The following is a 21,380-nucleotide window of genomic DNA, read 5'->3' as shown; positions in this document are numbered from 1 at the left end:
TTTGATTAAAATAAATAAATACTAATAATTAAATGAAAATAAATAATTACTTTAGATTAAACTAAATAAATAAATAAAACATTAGGGTTAAAGAATATACATAATAAAATATTTGATTTAAAATAAATACAATTTTAAAATGTATTTAAATAAGTAATACAAATAGAATACAATAAACACATACTAAATATTTGATTAAAATATTTGAATACTATAATTAAATGAAAATAAATCATTACTTTAGATTAAACTAAGTAAATAAATAAAACATTAGGGTTAAAAAATATACATAATACAATATTTGATTTAAAATAAATACAATTTTAAAATTTATTTAAATAAGTTATACAAATAGAATGAAATAAACAAATACTAAAAATTTAAAATTAATTGATTTAAAATATATAAATACCAATAATTAGATTTAAATAAATAAATAAAACACTTTAATAAAGGAGGATAGTATCAATATTGCTTTGTCCTGTTGTGCAACTCTTCCTCAATTATTTGCTGAAATGTTTTCACAGTATTTCATTCCGTTTGTGAACTTTCCTCTGAGACTGAAAGAGCATTTAATGATGCTGTTATTGATTGATGGAGGATAACAAATAAATAAATTGATTAAAATAATAATAAAAATGAGAATTAAAAAGTGTAAAATAAAATAATAATTTAAATAAATAAACAACATTGGATTAATATAAAAAAATTATAAAAATTGGATTCAAATAAATAAATAAAATATAAATAAATTGATTAAAATAATAATAAAAATTGGAATAAAAAGTGTAAAATAAAAAATAGAATTAAATAAATAAATAACATTGGATTCAAATATATAAAGAAAATATAAATAAATTGATTAAAATAATAATGGATTCAAATATATAAAGAAAATATAAATAAATTGATTAAAATAATAATAAAAATTGGAATAAAAAGTGTAAAATAAAAAAATAGAATGAAATAAATAAATAACATTGGATTCAAATATATAAAGAAAATATAAATAAATTGATTAATAAAATAATAATAAAAATTAGAATTAAAAAGTGTAAAATAAAAAATAAATTTAAATAAATAAACAACATTGGATTAATATAAAAAAATATAAAAATTGGATTCAAATATATAAAGAAAATATAAATAAATTGATTAAAATAATAATACAAATTAGAATAAAAAGTGTAAAATAAAAAATTTAATTAAATAAATAAATCACATTGGATTCAAATATATAAAGAAAATATAAATAAATTGATTAATAAAATAATAATAAAAATTAGAATTAAAAAGTGTAAAATAAAAAATAAATTTAAATAAATAAACAACATTGGATTAATATAAAAAAATATAAAAATTGGATTCAAATATATAAAGAAAATATAAATAAATTGATTAAAATAATAATACAAATTAGAATAAAAAGTGTAAAATAAAAAAATTGAATTAAATAAACAAATAACATTGGATTCAAATGTATAAAGAAAATATAAATAAATTTATTAAAATAATAATACAAATTAGAATAAAAAGTGTAAAATAAAAAAATAGAATTAAATAAACAAATAACATTGGATTCAAATGTATAAAGAAAATATAAATACATTGATTAAAATAATAATACAAATTAGAATTAAAAAGTGTAAAATAAAAAATAAATTTAAATAAATAAACAACATTGGATTCAAATATATAAAGAAAATATAAATAAATTGATTAAAATAATAATACAAATTAGAATAAAAGTGTTAAATAAAAAATAGAATTAAATAAATAAACAACATTGGATTCAAATATATAAAGAAAATATAAACAAATTGATTAAAATAATAATAAAAAATAGAATAAAAAGTGTAAAATAAAAAATAGAATTAAATAAATAAATAAATAACATTGGATTCAAATATATAAAGAAAATATAAATAAATTGATTAAAATAATATTACAAATTAGAACAAAAAAAGTAAAATAAAAAATAGATTCAAATAAATAAATAATGAAAATAGTTGATGTGTGCAGGTTTAATGGGTGTAAGTTTCCTCAGAGACTGAAAGAGCATGTAATGATGCTGCTGTTGACTGATGGATGTGTGTTAAATGTCCGTCAGGAGTGTATCCCGGTGAGCTCTCCATCCGCCGAGGGCTCCTCCATCGAGGTGGATAATCTGGAGGAGTTTGTGCTCCGCCCGGCTCCGAGGGGAATCACGGTCAAGTGCCGCATCTCCCGGGATAAGAAGGGCATGGACCGCGGACTCTACCCCACATACTTCATGCACCTGGAGAGAGAAGACGGCAAGAAGGTGGAGATCTGAGCGCCCTCTTCTGCTCACGCTTCTATCCTTCCCTCGTGCTCAAGCTCTCTCTCTCTCTCTCTCTCTCTCTCTCTCTCTCTCTCCTCAGGTGTTTTTATTGGCTGGACGCAAGAGGAAAAAGAGCAAGACATCCAACTATCTGATGTCCGTAGACGCCACAGATCTGTCCCGCGAGGGCGAGAGTTTCATAGGGAAACTCAGGTGCCTTTTATTTCTGCTATTAACATCCAAAGGGTGTTTGAGGGATTAGCGGATCAGCCAGGACGGATGTTTCCTGTTCTGTAGATCTTTTGACTGCTTTTGTTACCGCAGAAAATAATCTCCACTCATCCCTGTTTTTGTCAAAAGGGAAAATTGAGGAAGCACATGAGCAAGGTCCATAAAAAAAAGTTGTTGTGAGAAAAGTGGTGTAAATAAATTTGTAAAAAAAAATAAAATTGGATTAAAATAAATAAATAAAATATAAATAAAGTAGAATAAAAAGTGTTAAATAAATAAGTAACATTGGATTAAAATAAATAAATAACAAAAATGTTTTAAAACTGAATAAATAAATTAGATTCAAATAATAACAAAATTAGATTATAATAAATTCATTAATTCTATTTCAAAGGAGAAAAACAATTGAATTGAAAAATTAGATACAAATATTTAGATTTTGAACAATTTATTAAAAATGAATAAATAAATAAAATTTTGATCAAAATAATAAAAACTATTCATATATAGATTTGATCAAAATAAATAAATAAAAACTAAATTTAATTATTTAATTAAAATATTTAATTTAAGAATGGACTTAATAAATACATAAATAAGAATAAAATTGATTAAATAATACAAATTTGATTACAATAAATAAATACAATTTTGGAGAAAAACTCATGAATAAATAAAAGAAAATTAGTAAAATAAATGAATTATAAAAATCGAATTAAAACAAATAAATACAAAAAAATTTTGATTTAACATAAATATATAATACAGCTAACAATATAAATAAATTGATTAAAATAATAATAAGAATTTGAATAAGTGTAAAATAAAAAATAGATTTAAAAAAATTATAAAAATTGGATTCAAATATATAAAGAAAATATAAATAAATTGATTAAAATAATAATACAAATTAGAAAAAAAGTGTAAAATTAAAAATAGATTTAAATAAATAAATAACATTGGATTAAAATAAATAAATAAATAAATTGATTAAAATAATAATACAAATTTGAATTAAAAAGTGTAAAATAAAAAATAATTGAAATAAATAAATAACATTGGATTAATATAAAAAAATTATAAAAATTGGATTCAAATATATAAAGAAAATATAAATAAATTGATTAAAATAATAAAATTAGAAAAAAGTGTAAAATAAAAAATAGATTTAAATAAATAAATAACATTGTATTAAAATAAATAAATAAAATAAAATATAAATAAATAACTTGATTAAAATAATAATACAAATTTGATTTAAAAGTGTAAAACAAAAAAATAATTTAAATAAATAAATAACATTGGAATAATATGAAAAAATTATCAAAATCGGACTCAAATATATAAAGAAAATATAAATAAATTGATTAAAATAGTAAAACAAATTAGAATAAAAAGTGTAAAATACAAAAAATAAAAAATAGATTAAAATAAATAAATAACATTGGATTAAAATAAATAAATAAATAAATTTATTAAAATAATACAAATTTGAATTAAAAAGTGTAAAATAAAAAATAGATTTAAATAAATAAATAACATTGGATTAATATAAAACAAATTAAAAATTGGATTCAAATATGTAAAGAAAATATAAATAAATTAATTAAAATAAGAATAAAAAGTGTAAAAAATAGATTCAAATAAATAAATACTGAAAATAGTTCATGTGTGCAGGTCTAATCTGATGGGAACCAAGTTTACGGTGTATGATAACGGCACGAACCCCACGAAAACCCCCGGAGCGCTGCTGGAGGAAACCAACACACGGCAGGAGCTCGCCGCCATCTGCTACGTGAGTGTGTGTCCGTTTCCATGTGTTGCCATGTGTTATGCCCACTGCTTATGGTTGTGTGTGTGTGTGTTTTCAGGAGACCAATGTTCTGGGCTTCAAAGGGCCGAGGAAGATGACGGTGATCATTCCCGGCATGAACATGAATTTCGAACGTGTCCCGGTCCGGCCCCCTTGTGTGAGTGTCTGACAGCTGTCAATCAGATCTTCATTATGAGCGCAGAACTGCGAGTGACGCATGTGTGTGTGTGTGTGTGTTACAGGAGCAGGAGTCTCTGCTGAGCAAATGGCAGAATCATTCGCTGGACAATCTGATAGAGCTGCATAATAAAGCCCCAGTGTGGAACGACGACACACAGTCATACGTGCTAAACTTCCACGGCCGGGTCACTCAGGCCTCGGTCAAGAACTTTCAGATCGTACACGACAACGACCGTAAGGCATCTGAGCTAATCTGGCAGTTTTAGTTAAAGGGTTAGTTCACCCAAAAATGAAAATTCTGTCATTAATGACTGACCCTCATGTCGTTGGACACCCGTCAGACCTCCGTTCATCTTCAGACACAAATGAAGATATTTTAGTGTAAATCTGATGGCTCTGAAAGGCCTCCATTGGCTCAATGCACGGTTCACTCTCAAGACCCTTAAAAGACACTAAAGACGTCGTTACAAAGTCCATCTCACTACAGCGGCTCTACAATAACTTTATGAATCGGCGAGAATATTTTTTGTGCGCAAAAAAACCCCTAAATAACGACTTATATAGTGATGACGATTTCAAAACACGGCCTCATGAAGCTTCGAAGCGTTATGAATCAGTGATTCGGATCGCGTGTCAAACTGCTGAATCGACTCACTGATTCATAACGCTTCGAAGCTTCATGAGGCCGTGTTTTGAAATCGTCATCACTATATAAGTCGTTATTTAGGGTTTTTTTGTGCACAAAAACTATTCTCGCCGATTCATAAAGTTATTGTAGAGCCACTGTAGTGAGATGGACTTTGTAACGACGTCTTTAGTGTCTTTTAAGGGTCTTGAGAGTGAACCGTGCATTGAGCCAATGGAGGCCTTTCAGAGCATCAGATTTACACTAAAATATCTTCATTTGTGTCTGAAGATGAACGGAGGTCTGACGGGTGTCCAACGACATAAGGGTAAGTAATTAATGACAGAATTTTCATTTTTGGCTGAACTAACCCTTTAACGATAATGCACCGATCAGGCATAACATTATGACCTAATATTGTGTTGGTCCCCCTTTTGCTGACCCGTCGAGGCATGGACTCCACTGAAGGTGTGCTGTGGTGTCTGGCACCAATATGTTAGCAAGTCAAGTCAACTTTATTTATATAGCGCTTTTAACAATGCAGATTGTTTCAAAGCAGCTTTAAAGTTTTAAACAGGAAAATAATGCAGCATAATTTTTTTCAGCCGTCTAGCCGTTCTGTGTTCATTTCAATTATCATACAGTGACAGTGTGGGCTTTAGATCAGTAATTTAGTTTATATGGTTAATTTAGTTTAATAATTAGATTTATTTGGATATTTAGTTGAAAAATGTAGTGTCCCCAACTGAGCACGCCAAGCCAGAGGCAACAGCGGCAAGGAAACCAAAACCCCATCAGGTGACCTAAGCAGCAGATCCTTTAAGTCCTGTAAGTTGTGAGGTGGGGCCTCCATGGATCGGACTTGTTTGTTCAGCTCATCCCACAGATGCTCGATTGGATTGAGATCTGGGGAATTCGAAGGCCGAGTCGACGCCTCAAACTATTCCTGAAGCATTTGTGCTTTGTGGCGGCGCATTATCTGCTGAAAGAGCCACAGCCACAGGGAAAACCGTCTCCATGAAAGGCTGGACATGGTCTCAACTAGGGCTGTAATCAACTAAAGAAAATCTTGGTTGACTAAAAATTACGTTAGGAAAAAAAACTTTAAACTTTACTGTGCGCAGTACTTGGTGGCCTTGTTGTCTGCCTAAAGGAATTGTAAATAAACATAAAAAACTAGTAGGCTATTTGCAGTATATTAAATGGTTTTTGAGCTGATTATTTTGCACTGAAATGAGTCTGAAACGCGAGTCTGACAGCGTTGCATCACGTGCACCTGCACAATATCATAGCCTATGATTTCCCAAAATATAGTACTATGTCAACTAGTGATATCATCACAAGAACTTTTGAGGAATATGCAACATCATTTAGACAATTGTTTTTGTCATATGTATTATAATAACTGACAGACAGTATAATTTCAGCCACTGAGACACGAATAGACTATTAACGTAAAGCTTTTACTCTTAAACACAAAAGGCACGTCCACTTTAATAAAAAAGGAATATTTATTAAACAAGCCAGATCAAGAGCAGAAACGAAATAAAGTGCATAACTGAAAAATAAAGCATAGGCTCAAAACTAATACAAACTGTGGGCACAGCACATCGGGCTCCAAATAAAAAACATTGAAATATGGCGATTCTGATATGTTCATATAGCCTACTCAAAACAGACGGGGCAACCTAACGCAGACAAGTTAGCTTACCGTCTTTAGGTGATATGACATGTTTGTCGAACTTTGATAAGATATCTTTTTCCCCATTTTCTATTTTTAAAAAAATGCTTCCACACTGCCGATGTCTTTGTTGACATGGTAGAAGAGGACTGACTAGGAAAACACTCTCACAATTAAATAAATAATATACAGCAGTATAGTATAGCCTAACATAACTTCAATCTGTCTCTCTTCTTCAGTGGGTTGGGCTAATCCAAAATAAGTAAAAACAATGAATGAATCTTTTATGATGGACCCCCTTGTTAAAATCCATCTGGATATATTTTTATGTATGAAAATAGTAAGCGTGCCATTATAAATACAACAAACTCAAATTGCCTATACTTAATGTTGGATGTTAAACCTGGAGAAGAACATTTTCAAGTAAAAATTATTTATATAAGCAACTTTCACAATAAATCTATATAAGCAGCTCGCGTACTGCATTAAGAATACTGCTTTACAACCCAGTGAGCGAGATAAAGGGCACTATAGTGAGAAACTCACTAAAGATACTAAACAGACATACACAATTCTGGAAAGTATACGGCAAGAAAGGAGAGAAACATTTAGAAATGACACTGTTAGAATGTTTGGTGGACTTTATCCATTTTTGCTGTCTTTTTATTCTCTGAACTTTTCTGGGGACGCCTTCCCTGGTCTAGCCATCACAATTGACCTATCGGGTAAGCCCCGCCCCCCTTAGTTACTGTTGCTAACTCGGACAAACAAACGGAGTTGCTATATCTTACAGTGACAGCTGTCAGTGTGAAAACCCAATCCTGAGATGTTTTTGGACACAGATTGTAGCGTATATCCCGTCTGAATGATGGACAAACTTTACTGATGGTTTATTATGTCCTTTTTCACTCCAAAAAAATCATCGTAAGAGCTGAACAAACAACGCATAAGAAGTGTGCATTAACGTCTCATTCACAAACTCTCTCTCTCCGTTGCATTACCATTAACACACACAGCAAATTACACAAACACACTCTAACAGTAAACAAACATACACACTGAGCTTATGACTTTTCGAGGGTGAAGTTAATAACTGGTCAACTTTGTATCTGCAAAACAACTCTGATAAACTGCGTGCGAGCTCTTCCTTTCACTATAATACCCATCAGAATAGGAGTCAGATAATGTAGACCTTAAACATATCTAAAATTACATTAATTTACATATGACCAGTTTAATATGGAGAGGCAGTGAAATGTAGACCTTCGTGTTTTTGACCTACATGACGTGAGAACAGTTAGTTATTTCGGTTTGTATGTTAGCTGGGATTTTAATCGTAACTTAACGAGAGTTTGTCAAACAGAAAATCCTCTCAGGATCGCTGGAGTCAGTGTTACAGAACCTCAGGCACGACATTTGAGCATTTCTGTAGCATAAACACCATCAAACCGATGAGAGCTTCGGATAATGTTTCTCTATGGCGCTGAAACCTAAAGATGTCCGAGTTCCGGTCCCAGCGCAACTGATACTCAACTGCTATTGGCTCATCTGCGTTCGAGGGGAGGGGCTTACCGATAGCTCAATTTGGCCCTCGTCAAACTCGCTTACGCTGTCCCATTTTTCCTGTTTCTAACACATCAACTCTGAGGACAAAATGTTCACTTGCTGGCTAATATATCCCACTAACAGCTGTTCATTATGTTATGCCTGATCGGTGTTAGCCTGCTCCTCATATAATGGACTTTCCAGGAAGGTTTGTCTTTCCTTTGGTGATTGTGTGTTTGTGTGTGTGTGTGTGTGTGTGTGTGTGTGTGTGTGTGTGTGTGTGTGTGTGTGTGTGTGTGTGTGTGTGTGTGTGTGTGTGTGTGTGTGTGTGTGTGTGTGTGTGTGTGTGTGTGTGTGTGTGTGTGTGTGTGTGTGTGTGTGTGTGTGTGTGTGTGTGTGTGTGTGTGTGTGTTTTCAGCGGACTACATCGTGATGCAGTTTGGCCGTGTGGCGGAGGACATCTTCACTCTGGACTTTAACTACCCCATGTGTGCCCTGCAGGCGTTTGCCATTGGCCTGTCCAGCTTCGACAGCAAACTGGCTTGCGAGTGACGCTGTGACACACACACACACACACACACACACTCAGGACACTAGAGCACAATCGCCTCGTCTCTCCACGTGACGCCCGAGGAAGAGGATTTGTGAAATTCCACTAAAATGAATCAGAAGAAAGGACCAAATAAATTATGTTTTGTAAATGAAACACATCTAATCATTTAACATTTCACTACCTGGTAAGATTATCGCTTAAGTTATGCTTTCTCTCCTGAACTGCAAAAAATGCTTTTCTTACTTAGTATTTTTGTCTTGTTTTCAGTCCAAATATCAAAAAATCTTACATTAAGAAGCATTTACTAGACAAGCTAAAGTTTTTGTCTTTTTGGGGGGGGAAAATAACTCAAAATTAAGGAAGTTTTTGCTTAAAATAAGCAAAATAATCTGCCAATGGAGTAAGAAAAATAATCTTGTTTTCTGTTTGAATTAAGATTATTTTGCTTACCCCATTGGCAGATTATTTTGAGTTATTTTCCCCCAAAACAAGACAAAAAGCTTGTCTAGTAAATGCTTCTTAATGTAAGATTTTTTTTATATTTGGACGGAAAACAAGACAAAAATACTAAGTAAGAAAAGCATTTTTTGCAGTGTGAAAAGAGAAGATGCGTGGGATTTGTGCTTTAATGGACCAATAGAAAAGACATGATATTTTCTGTGATGTTCTGCAAGTGTCTGATGGATTTGAGAAGTACGTCTATAGGGAGAATCTCACAGTTAAAGGGTTCGTTCACTTTAAAATGATAATGAAGTCTTCGTTTACTCACCCTGGTGTTGTTCTAATGCCTGTATCCCTTCTTTCTTTTTTGGACCGCGAAAGGAGAAATGTTAAAAAATGCCCTGTTTGCGCTCTTCAATATTCCACGCTCAACTGTTAGTGGTGTTATAACAAAGTGGAAGCGATTGGGAACAACGGCAACTCAGCCACGAAGTGAAATCACAAAGCGGGGTCAGCGCATGCTGAGGGTCACACCAACTTTCTGCATAGTCAAGAGCTCCAGACCTTCTGTGGCCTTCAGATGAGCTCAAGAACAGTGTGTAGAGCTTCATGGAATGGGTTTCCATGGCCGAGCAGCTCATCCAAGCCTTACATCACCAAAGCGATGCAGTGGGGTAAAGTGTGCCGCCACTGGACTCTAGAGCGGTGGAGACGTGTTCTCTGGAGTGACCAATCACGCTTCTCTGTCCGCCAATCCCATGGACGAGTCTGGGTTTGGCGGTTGCCAGGAGAACGGGACTTGCCTGACTGCATTGTGCCGAGTGTAAAGTTTGGTGGAGGGGGGATTATGGGGTGGGGTTGTTTTTCAGGGGTTAGTTCCAGTGAAAGGAACTCTTAATGCTTCACCAAGACATTTTGGACAATTTCACGCTCCCAACTTTGTGGGAACAGTTTGGGGACGGCCCCTTCCTGTCCCAAAATGTGCACAAAGCGTCGCTCCATAAAGACATGGATGAGCGAGTTTGGTGTGGAGGAACTTGAGTCCTGACCTCAACCCGATAGAACAGCTTTGGGACGAATTAGAGCGGAGACTGAGAGCCAGGCCTTCTCGTCCAACATCACTCGGCGTCACAAAACCTTTGGCAATATCGTGTATGATGTGTCACATTGGATCATTCTGTGATACTTTTGCTACTTTAAAACAAAAATGTTTATGTACGGCATTACAACAACACCAGGGTGAGTAAATGATGATTAAGTTTTCATTTTAAGGAGAACTATCCCTTTAAGAACCATTTCTGGTCAGATTTCACCCCATAAGACTTTAAAAGAAGTTATATTTTGCATGAAGAAAACAAATCAACAACAACACAAAATGGTGTTAAACTGTATGACAGTAAATGAGAATCACAGATGCATTAATGGTCCTAAAAATATGCATCATTTTCTTCAGGTACAATATAAGAAATTTTTCCCTTTTGATATTGGGGTGATATGAGTATGTGTTTTCTTTATTCAGATGATGTTGTGTTTGTGCCTTCATGTTGGAATATGACATTTTTAACACTTTCTGTTTTTAAACGTGGTCTTTGCTCACTAACAATCCCTGAGAAAACACACTGCATGCTGATAAATGAGGAGAAACGCTGGCCACGTGCGTCTCAATCCTCCTCTCGTGCCCTTGTGTTAACCTTTGAGAACTGACACACACTTCTGGTTATTACCGCTGCTGCATGTGATTGTGAAAGTTGCCTTAACATGTGTCTGTAGTGTAAATAGTGCCTGAATGCTGAGTTTACATCATGAGAAACTAGAAAAAGGGAAGTTCAAGCACATTTGTTCCTGTTTAGTGTGTGTTCCTATTGATATGATTGATGTGTGTGTTGATATTCATCATCTGTGTGTGTGTGTGTGTGTGTGTGTGTGTGTGTGTGTGTGTGTGTGTGTGTGTGTGTGTGTGTGTGTGTGTGTGTGTGTGTGTGTGTGTGTGTGTGTCAAGAGTTTACTGATATATATGTATGTTAAAAAAGCAAAACATTTTTGTTTTCATTTTAAAACGATAACCTGTTTGCACAAACTGTACTTTATGATGACACTATTGGTAGAAATACAGTTATTAAAAGTCAAATATTTAAAAAAAGAAAAGAAAAATGCATTACTCTTGTCTGTTTATTGTGTTACACGTGGGCTGGAAATACAAAACCTGCTACATATTTATCCGTCAAGGCCAAACATTTCCCAGAGTTTTAAATCTGCAACCGTGGCACAGATTCTTAGGCCTTTTCTACCTGATTTGCTATATATTTTTTCTCACTTATATATTAAAATATACATTTTCATGTCCATGTTAACCTCATTATAATGTGATAAACACTGTTAAATCAGTATCGTGTTTATTAATCATTCAAAAAGAAGATCCTTAGTCCTTGGAAATCAAATGTCAGTTTATTTTTTTAAGAATTACAAAACTGGCGTAATTTGCGCATGCGTACTAACAGGAGAGCGGCGCGTACGACTGACACAAAATGGCGCCTTTTCTGAGGTGAGTCACTTTGACCCAACGACAAATTAATTATATAATAAGAGTTTTGCAAAGTGAGGAAATATCAAACATTAAATGGAGATTATAAAGTGTCCGAAGTACATTTTAAAAATGTAATCATCCCTAGCACTGTTAGACAAAGGTTAGTTATATTTGTGATATTTAAATAGCATTATAATAAAGCGATAAACAATGACATTATTTGTATATCATTTAAGTTGTTACCTGACATGAAGGAAATCTACTCGAGTTGCTGTGGTTGCTAATGTTAGCTAACGTTACCTCTTCAGGCGAACGATTTTAGTTCATGAGGAGTGTTTGTTTACCGACAGGTGAAACGATTTGCTGGTTAAATAGATTAATACACTATCAAGATTCCCTTGGATAAATAATGCACACAGTTTCTGTAGCCCTTGGAGAATATAAAGCTAATTATGTTGACATACACCCTCAGGTAGGAATATTTATGAAAGCTCATGGTTTACTCAGATAGGTTATTAATTATTATCTTCCACAATATCAGCCAGAACTCAAGCAGCTGGATCAGTCAAATGTGATCACCATACAACAATATCACACCGGTACATCAAATAGGCCTTTATTGCTTTTCATATAGACAATTTGAGACAAACATCAGATCATATGCACTGACTAATTATTAGGAATACACCTATAGGATTTAAAACAGATTTTAACCAACAGTTATTGGACGATTCACCAATATCGATATTTGTTACTTTCTCACTCATTTAAACTTTTGTTATTGCAATAGATTACTGCTTTGATCATGTTTTAAATTCTCAAATATCAAAAACACACGCTTTAAGGTTAGAGATCGACCAATATATCGTTTTCCCGATTTTTAAGCATTTTCCCATAATCGGGTATCGGTTTTGTAATATCAGATTCACCGATAAATGGCGACATCTTGTGGGCGTTTTGATGAACTGGCTTTTAAAAAATTTTATACTGTTGTCTGAGGTCAACTTATGACGTTTGCATGATTTTTAAATTCAGAAACATCATAATGAACAAGTAATTGGCTATTTTCTACCCTGGTTTTGAGTCTAGCTCCTGAAACGCTCTGTTTTTATGGGCGTGCCGCATTGAAGACTTGGAAGTAATCGCCTACTGCTATGATTGGATAACAGTTTTGGCTAGGGATGCTCCGATGTATCGGCCACCGATATTTATCGGCCGATTTTTTTATCAATTTACAACCATCGGCTATATCATGAACTGCGTGAAGGCACTGAGCTGTGTAATGTCTGCTACTGCTGATGAAAAAAAATCGGTATCGGCATCGGCACTAAAAAAATCCATATCGCTCGATCCCTAGCGCGAATGAAGCGAGTAAACTCAAAATGTTCAAGCGTCCATGTTACGATCTTTAAAAGGCCTAGGGAATATGTCGTAACATCAACATATTAAAATGCTGCTATGATGTGAAGTAGGCTGGAAGAACATGACAGACAAAACTTTGCAAGAGAAAATTACTGGATTTATTCACATAAAAGCCGAAGCCACTAGTTCCAGTAATATAATGGTGATCTATGTACAATGCAATAATAAATAAAAAAGATTGGGAAGACAAACAAAAAGTGGCGCCAAAGGAAAGAACATAATATAACAGAAATAATCCTTAACTAACCCTACCAGCGATTTTTTTGCGTCTGGTGTGAACGCACAGTTATAAATGCTTGAAAGGTCATTGCATTTGATAGATCATCAAACCAAATAGTTTTAGGGCGTTTTCACACCTGAAAGTCCGCACCAAGGTCCGAACCGAAGTTCATGTTTTGATACTTTTTATATATTCGGTTAGTTTTGGTTTGGTTTCACATTGCAATTATGCGAGCGCACTAAAGAACTTTACATGACACACTTGCGTCAACTCGTCTTCATCTATGTGGGCGGCATCTGGACACTGATTGGTTTGTAAACGGACGTGTGTCTTTGACAAGAGTGAATGAACGGACGCATATCGTTGCCACTATTGAACAGAGCCCATTGCTGGACTATTTTTTGTATTCGTTACGTTTAAAAGTGGACATTTCAAGCTTTATATAGACATATTTCTCATGTTTGTGAGACGAGTATCTGCTGAGTTTGGGTTTATTTGAGACGCTCCAGTTCATGTGTAAAGCATGTGATCGCTCCCGCGATTATTGTCTGCTATAGACTATTTGCTTCTTATTTATTAAATCCAGGCAATTATCTGAGTAAACGTTGATTAAAATTAAGATACAATTTATACAAAACGAAATTCCCATTAAAGAAATGCTTTCTAAGCAAAATCATACAAAATTTCGTTCAAAATTATTTCTGTCTACTGACATATTGCGCATATTTTCACTTTTCATAATCAATGTAGCCTAGATTGAATTTAAAAATAACGTTATAATATTTAAACATAAACAGGAACTTCCTGTAAATGGTCTGAAAGTATGAACCATACAGAAAATACTTTCACACTAGGAACGAACCGAACCTTTGTTCAGTTTGATCCGGACCGAGACACGACCTCTTTTCGTCGGACCAAATTTCGTCTGTTTGGTCCGGACCGTGGTACGGTGGAGGTTTCACAACTTAAATTTTGATTCGGACCAAATTGAAAAGTCCGAAAATCCGGACCAAACAAGGTAGGTGTGAAAACGCCCTTAAAGAAAGATGGCGCATGCACAAAACACAGCATCACATGAGTTGTGGTTTACGAATGTGCCGGAAAAACATTAAGTGGCACGCACAAATCTCCAGTGCAGAAATACGGGAACACCCTCTCTGGAAATCCACCGGTGAAGGTGCACAAAGTTCTGTTTCTGAAGGGTTCAATGAACCTCAGCTCTCCTTGGTGGAAGTCCAGCTGCAGGCGGATGATATGTGGCCTCTCGTTGTCATCAATATCTTTGGCAGGATTATTACCTTTCTTGTATTTCCCATCCACGTAACGAAAACACCAGAAACGACTCTTTGGATCCATTTTGTATAGTTTTTTGCGGTTCACCGTTTCCCCCACCACTCCCAGTGTCCAGTGGTCATTGTCTCGGACCTCTACGTCCCAGCAGTGGAGACCCGAGCTGAAGCCCTGTGAGGCCAGGACTCCCACATACAGCCGCTCCGGGTCATCAGACACTTGCCTTTTCATTTCCATGTATTGAACGCTGGTGCAATCCCGTGACACCATCAGCTTACTGGAGGCAGTGTCTGGGTCAAGAGTCACAGGAGCTGTAAACACAGATGAGCGTCAACTACAGCGTCAGTATGTGTGTGTGTTTGCGTTGTCCACACAATAAAAAAGTGGATGGGGACCAGAGTCTCAAACTTTCTTTTATAGAGACAGAACGTATTTAGGCCACGCCCACACCGGGGGGGAACACAATCGAACGCCCTCCATTGACTTTGCATTGCGTGAAGCGGCATCCTTGTCATTTCGGACTTATAACAAAAACAGAACAATGTCTAAAAGCTGATATGTGACAAAGTGTACAGCAAACAAGCTAAAAAACACAAGTTTTTATAAGCTGTCGACCCAAAAAAACGAGAGTTTAAGGAGACAAAAGTGGATAAAGGCAGTAAAACGTGACGCTTCAGCTGAAGAATGGGGACATTTTGGGATCCTGACACTCAGTATGTCTCAGTGTGCGTATGTGTGTAGTAAATATGTTGTCACTGTTAAGTCAAATATCCAAATGTCAAGTTTATATGTTATATTTCCTGTCTCTGATTACGTTCCCCTGTAGTGTGTGTACTTCTCAGTGTAATATAATGTGTCTCAATGGCCTGTATCCACTTTTTTGTCCTTAAACGCTCGTTTTTTGGGTCAATAGCTTATAAAAACGTCTGTTGTTTTGGTTGTGGGTTTTGTTTAGCTTGTTTGCTGTACACTTTGTCACATATCCGCTTTTAGACATTGTTCTGTTTTTTGTTATAAGTCCGAAATTACAAAGAAACCGCTTCACGCAATGCAAAGTCAATGGAGGGCGGTCGATTGTTTTCCCCCCCGGTGGGCGTGGCCTTCAGATTATGACGCGTGTCGCTCTGTCTCTATTGTACTTTCATGGCATCCATGCCACTAAAGAAAGGAAGATGGCTGACACGTGACATTATTTCATTTGAACGTGTTTTAAAGCCAGGCCAATTTAAATATTCAAGCGCAAGAAGACTCGATTCAATACTTGCAAACTTTCAAGAAAGGTAACGCATGTGTAACAGTAAATTGGATCCATGCATTTCTTAAAGTCGGCATGAAATCAAATTTTTCAATTCGTATTTTTATATGTAACAGGGCTCGACATTAAGCCGGTTCACACGCTTGTCCTCCGGACAAGTAAATCTGTCATTCACTTGTCAGAGTAAAACATTTGCTTTTTTTTGTAAATATAATCTATTCTCACGCAATATTCTCACCTGTGTTTAATCAGCTTTGACATATTTAAATATGCATATTTGTGATATTTTTACCTTTTTATAAAAGGCATTTTTCCATAATCTTATTAAATATAGGATATGCTTCAGCTTTCTTTTTATATTCTGAAATTTGATCTATAAATTAAATTAGAATTAAAGCTGCGAGCAGCGATGACGGGCCCAAGCCGGTGGCACCGCCACGCCGGTGGCATCAGCTTAACTGTGCACGGCAGGCAATAGGCATTTAAAATGGGAAAACATAAAAGGACTATGTCAAAGTCATCTGAATTCACCACATTAACTGCAGCAGTTGGTGCTGCTATGACCACAACAGCCACATCTATGAGATCAATTAAATTTATATGAATTTCATGTCAGATTATGTCAAAGGTCAAATTGGAATGAGTTCAGAATACCATTCGAATGCTGATGTTGTTTTATTCTAACACTTCTCTTCATGTGTTTTTGAGCTACCTTAGCTACCGTTTGTGCACCAATCTTATGCACCATAAAACATGCTTTCATTTCAATATGGGTGGTCCAATAAATTCTTTTTAATAAAAAATGTATAAATGGAGCCAAATCACAGAAACTGCAAAGATGATTTTAATATCAGTGTCAGGTAAGAGTAAGATGCGTGTCTACATTTTATGGAAGTTTATTATAAATAGCCACTTTTATAAAATCATGTGAAATTTATGTTTTAATACATTTATATTATATCAGTAAATAATTAATTTAAAGACATGTGCATCATACGTGATCTTGGCAAACACATCACATGACGTTTTTATTTTAAGTGATAGTTATTTGTGATAGCCTATATGAAAGGGTTAAATTATGATCAAAAGAGAAAGGCACACACACACACACACACACAATGATAGAGTGAGAGTGAGGGGGAGGGGAAGGACTGAGAGAAAGGCACACACACAAACTCACAGGGTGAGAGAGAGACCCCCCCCACACACACACACACAGATAGAGAGGGGGAAGGGGAAAGACAGGCAGATGGCATTCCATAGACTTAATGGTTTGTATACTGTAAAAACTGTACATTCTATCCCCCTACACTACCCCTAAGCCTACATATCACACACACACACACACACACACACACACACACACTACCCCTAAACCTACCATCACAGAAAACATTCTGCATTTTTACATTTTTATTAAAAAATTGTTTAGTATGCTGTTAAAGCTATTTTTATTTACGGGGACACATGAAATGTCTTCATAAACCATGATTATGTTGTAATAAACACCCCTCCAACACACGCATTTCTGAGGCTTTGCCCATTTCCACTGACTGACATCTCTGATGTGTGTGTTGAGTTTCAAGCAATTTCAAGCATGCTAAGAGAAATTATACAAATATTCACGTTCAAACCAAAATATCTGACTTCCTGTTGGTCAGAGCTAATGACTGTAAAGTAAAAAATTAACTAATTAATCACATTTTTTTCTGTAATTAATCACGATTAATCGCAAGTTTTTAATATTTTAAGTTTGTAATATTTTGATATTGTAATAATTTCAGTTACTCTCCAAATTAATTTAGAAACAATTTAAAGACAGCATATTGTAAATATGTGTTGTATTGTCATTTTTTATGAATGAAGACCAGTATCACTGATACTAAATTCTCTATGAAACATTAATGACGTTACATTACAGTATAACTGAAAGCTCCCAATTTCAACATTTATTAGTCTTTAAAAAACAACTTTTAATTTAAGTGAACTTAAAAAAATCTTTACATAAACCCAAAATAATAAATGTTATATTTACCCATGGCCTTCCCTGTTATACAGAAATGTAATAGTTATCAAACCTTCCTTAACTGCATAAATAATAAATGAAATATAGATGAATCATCATTAAAGCTACAATTTTCTCTGTTCCCGTTGTTCTTTGATGAACATTAATGACAGGCATCATCAGTGCTCCTGTCACTTTAAGAACAACCGCGGATCTCACGCGCGGTCCCGCGCATCTCATTTCCTCACAACTCTTTAAAGTTCATTTAAGACGTTATTTAACTAATTTAAGACAGTATGAGAATACTCAAAATCCTCTGTGTTATTGTTTGTTCAACAGCAAAAGAGAACTCGATGTGAGCAGGAAACTGACGCGAGTCTATCTATGCGTCGAGTGTGTGTGTGTGTGTTTGTGTGTGTGTGTGTGTGTGTCAGTGTCCCTTGATTAGCTGACATGAGACGCATCCACACAGACAGGACACTGACACACACACACACACACACACAGACAGGACACACACACACACACACACACACACACAGACAGGACACTGACACACACACACACACACACACACAGACAGGACACTGGCATACAGCGCGCGCTCTTGTGTCTTGTCGCGCTTGGAAGCATTTACATGAATAGGAGCGTGATCATGTAACGCTAAGCAAAAATGGATATAAAAACGGACGCTGTGTTATTTGCGTTAAATATTTTTAATGCGTTAAGCTTCCGTTTCACGTTGACCGAGTTTGGTGGAGATTGAATAAATCACCTACGAGGAGAACGTAAAAACTTAGACCCTGAATTATACAAATATTCACGTTTAAACAAAAACTTTCTGTGAAAAAAGACACTTATAAACAGACACTTGTAGAAAATAATGTGAATTTTTTTTTAAAATAAATTTGAACTATGTCAGTATGAATTTAAAGACAAATGTGTCAAAAGTGATCTTTGCAAACACAGCACATGACCTTCTGTAAAGCACATGTATAGAAAACACACTCACACTCCTGTTTTAAAAAAAGAGTTCTGTCTGAATGAGTACATGAAATCACGGCTGTCAGGTGAAAAGAATTGTAACTCAAATGTCATTTAGAAAATGAGTCCTGTACTGATATAGTGTCATAGTTCATGTCCACATTAACCACTACGTTGTAATACAATACCCATGTCATCATACACATTTGTGTCCTCATAAATCACATAAGCAAGCACAGAGAGAGAGAGAGAGAGAGAGAGAGAAAGGGAGTTTCAAAAATAATACAACACTGCCCCCTTTTGGTGATAGAGGGGAGGGCACACAAACAGTCAAAAACATTATTAAACTTTGACATGTTGCCATGGCAGCATTATTTGAAATATCAGGAATTCATTCATATGTCTCTATCTGTCATGTTTTCACATTATACTGATGAAGTTTGAAGTCAATCGTGTGAAAATAAGATGGTGATTCAAAGCATTTTTGAAAGTGACACACTTCCTGCTGCCAGTTGGTGGCGCTATAACTTTGACTCACAAAAGTCATATCCATGTGATCGGCCTCTTACAACGAACACACAGCTGAAGTTTCATCCAAATCAGTCAATGTTTGCACAAGTTATTACACACTTCCTGTTTACCTTTTCTCGCCATAAATTCGTTGCTTCGCCACGGCCAAACCGTTTAAGATATCAAAAATCCGTTCGCAATTTAGCATCCTCTGTGTCTTGACTTCATGCTGACCGAGTTTGGCACTGATTGAAACAATGGCCTCGGAGGAGTATATTAAATTCCAGAGCATGTGTTTTCAGAACAACCCATATTAGCTCACTTCCTGTTGGGCTGACACGTAACTTAGAGCACGAAAGTTGTTTGGCCCGATGAGGTCTATATGTGTACCGAGTTTCATACATGTACGTGCAAGTGTGTTTGATATATAGACCAAGTTTTCAGACACCACTTTAGGGGGCGCTGTCGAGCCCCCCTGCCACGCCCGGGTACCAGCTTCAGCCCGGCTCTGATGGCCGCGCATTCCGATGTGTGTGCAAAGTTTCAAGAGTTTTTGAGCATGGTAAGGGCCCCAAAAGTGCCCGAGAAGTCGATAAAATAATAATAATAATTAAAGCTGCGAGCAGCGATGACGGGCCCAAGCCGGTGGCATCAGTTTAACTGTGCACGGCAGGCAATAGGCATTTAAAATGGGAAAACATAAAAGGACTATGTCAAAGTCATCTGAATTCACCACATTAACTGCAGCAGTTGGTGCTGCTATGACCACAAACCACAACAGCCACATCTATGAGATCAATTAAATTTATATGAATTTCATGTCAGATTATGTCAAAGGTCAAATTGGAATGAGTTCAGAATACCATTCGAATGCTGATGTTGTTTTATTCTAACACTTCTCTTCATGTGTTTTTGAGCTACCTTAGCTACCGTTTGTGCACCAATCTTATGCACCATAAAACATGCTTTCATTTCAATATGGGTGGTCCAATAAATTTCTTTTAATAAAAAATGTATAAATGGAGCCAAATCACAGAAACTGCAAAGATGATTTTAATATCAGTGTCAGGTAAGAGTAAGATGCGTGTCTACATTTTATGGAAGTTTATTATAAATAGCCACTTTTATAAAATCATGTGAAATTTATGTTTTAATACATTTATATTATATCAGTAAATAATTAATTTAAAGACATGTGCATCATACGTGATCTTGGCAAACACATCACATGACGTTTTTATTTCAAGTGATAGTTATTTGTGATAGCCTATATGAAAGGGTTAAATTATGATCAAGAGAGAAAGTCACACACACACACACACACACACACACACACACACACACACACACACACACACACACACACACACACACACACACACACACACACACACACACAAACACAATGATAGAGTGAGAGTGAGGGGGAGGGTAAGGACTGAGAGAAAGGCACACACACAAACTCACAGGGTGAGAGAGAGACCCCCCCCCCCACACACACACACACACACACACACACAGATAGAGAGGGGGAAGGGGAAAGACAGGCAGATGGCATTCCATAGACTTAATGGTTTGTATACTGTACAAACTGTACATTCTATCCCCCTACACTACCCCTAAGCCTACATATCGCACACACACACACACACACACACACTACCCCTAAACCTACCATCACAGAAAACATTCTGCATTTTTACATTTTTATTAAAAAATTGTTTAATATGCTGTTAAAGCTATTTTGATTTACGGGGACACATGAAATGTCTTCATAAACCATGATTATGTTGTAATAA

General features: G+C 35.1%; 2 protein-coding genes across 5 annotated transcripts in view; one reads left to right on the top strand and one right to left on the bottom strand.

Annotated features, from left to right (window-relative positions):
• The window catches only part of tulp3 (TUB like protein 3), a 38,721-nt gene extending 27,217 nt beyond the window's left edge, over positions 1-11,504 (top strand). For all 4 annotated transcript variants that reach the window (XM_079817015.1, XM_079817014.1, XM_079817016.1 and 1 more), the window contains 6 exons: positions 2,111-2,302; positions 2,403-2,515; positions 4,211-4,328; positions 4,405-4,503; positions 4,589-4,760; positions 8,796-11,504. In XM_079817015.1, coding sequence (XP_079673141.1) covers positions 2,111-2,302; positions 2,403-2,515; positions 4,211-4,328; positions 4,405-4,503; positions 4,589-4,760; positions 8,796-8,929 — 828 coding nt within the window. In that variant the 3' untranslated portion in view covers positions 8,930-11,504. The remainder of the gene's footprint in view (positions 1-2,110; positions 2,303-2,402; positions 2,516-4,210; positions 4,329-4,404; positions 4,504-4,588; positions 4,761-8,795) is intronic.
• A 992-nt stretch (positions 11,505-12,496) lies between these two features.
• Positions 12,497-21,380, bottom strand: part of trim35-14 (tripartite motif containing 35-14) — a 39,029-nt gene continuing 30,145 nt past the window's right edge. The window contains exon 6 of the mRNA XM_079817019.1: positions 12,497-15,138. Coding sequence (XP_079673145.1) covers positions 14,624-15,138 — 515 coding nt within the window. The 3' untranslated portion in view covers positions 12,497-14,623. The remainder of the gene's footprint in view (positions 15,139-21,380) is intronic.

The sequence above is a fragment of the Gobio gobio genome (genome assembly GCF_949357685.1).
Source record: "Gobio gobio genome assembly, chromosome: 5".
NCBI classification, from domain to species: domain Eukaryota; kingdom Metazoa; phylum Chordata; class Actinopteri; order Cypriniformes; family Gobionidae; genus Gobio; species Gobio gobio.
The sequence above is the reverse complement of the archived record's forward strand: the minus strand, read 5'-3'. Positions and strand labels throughout refer to the sequence as shown.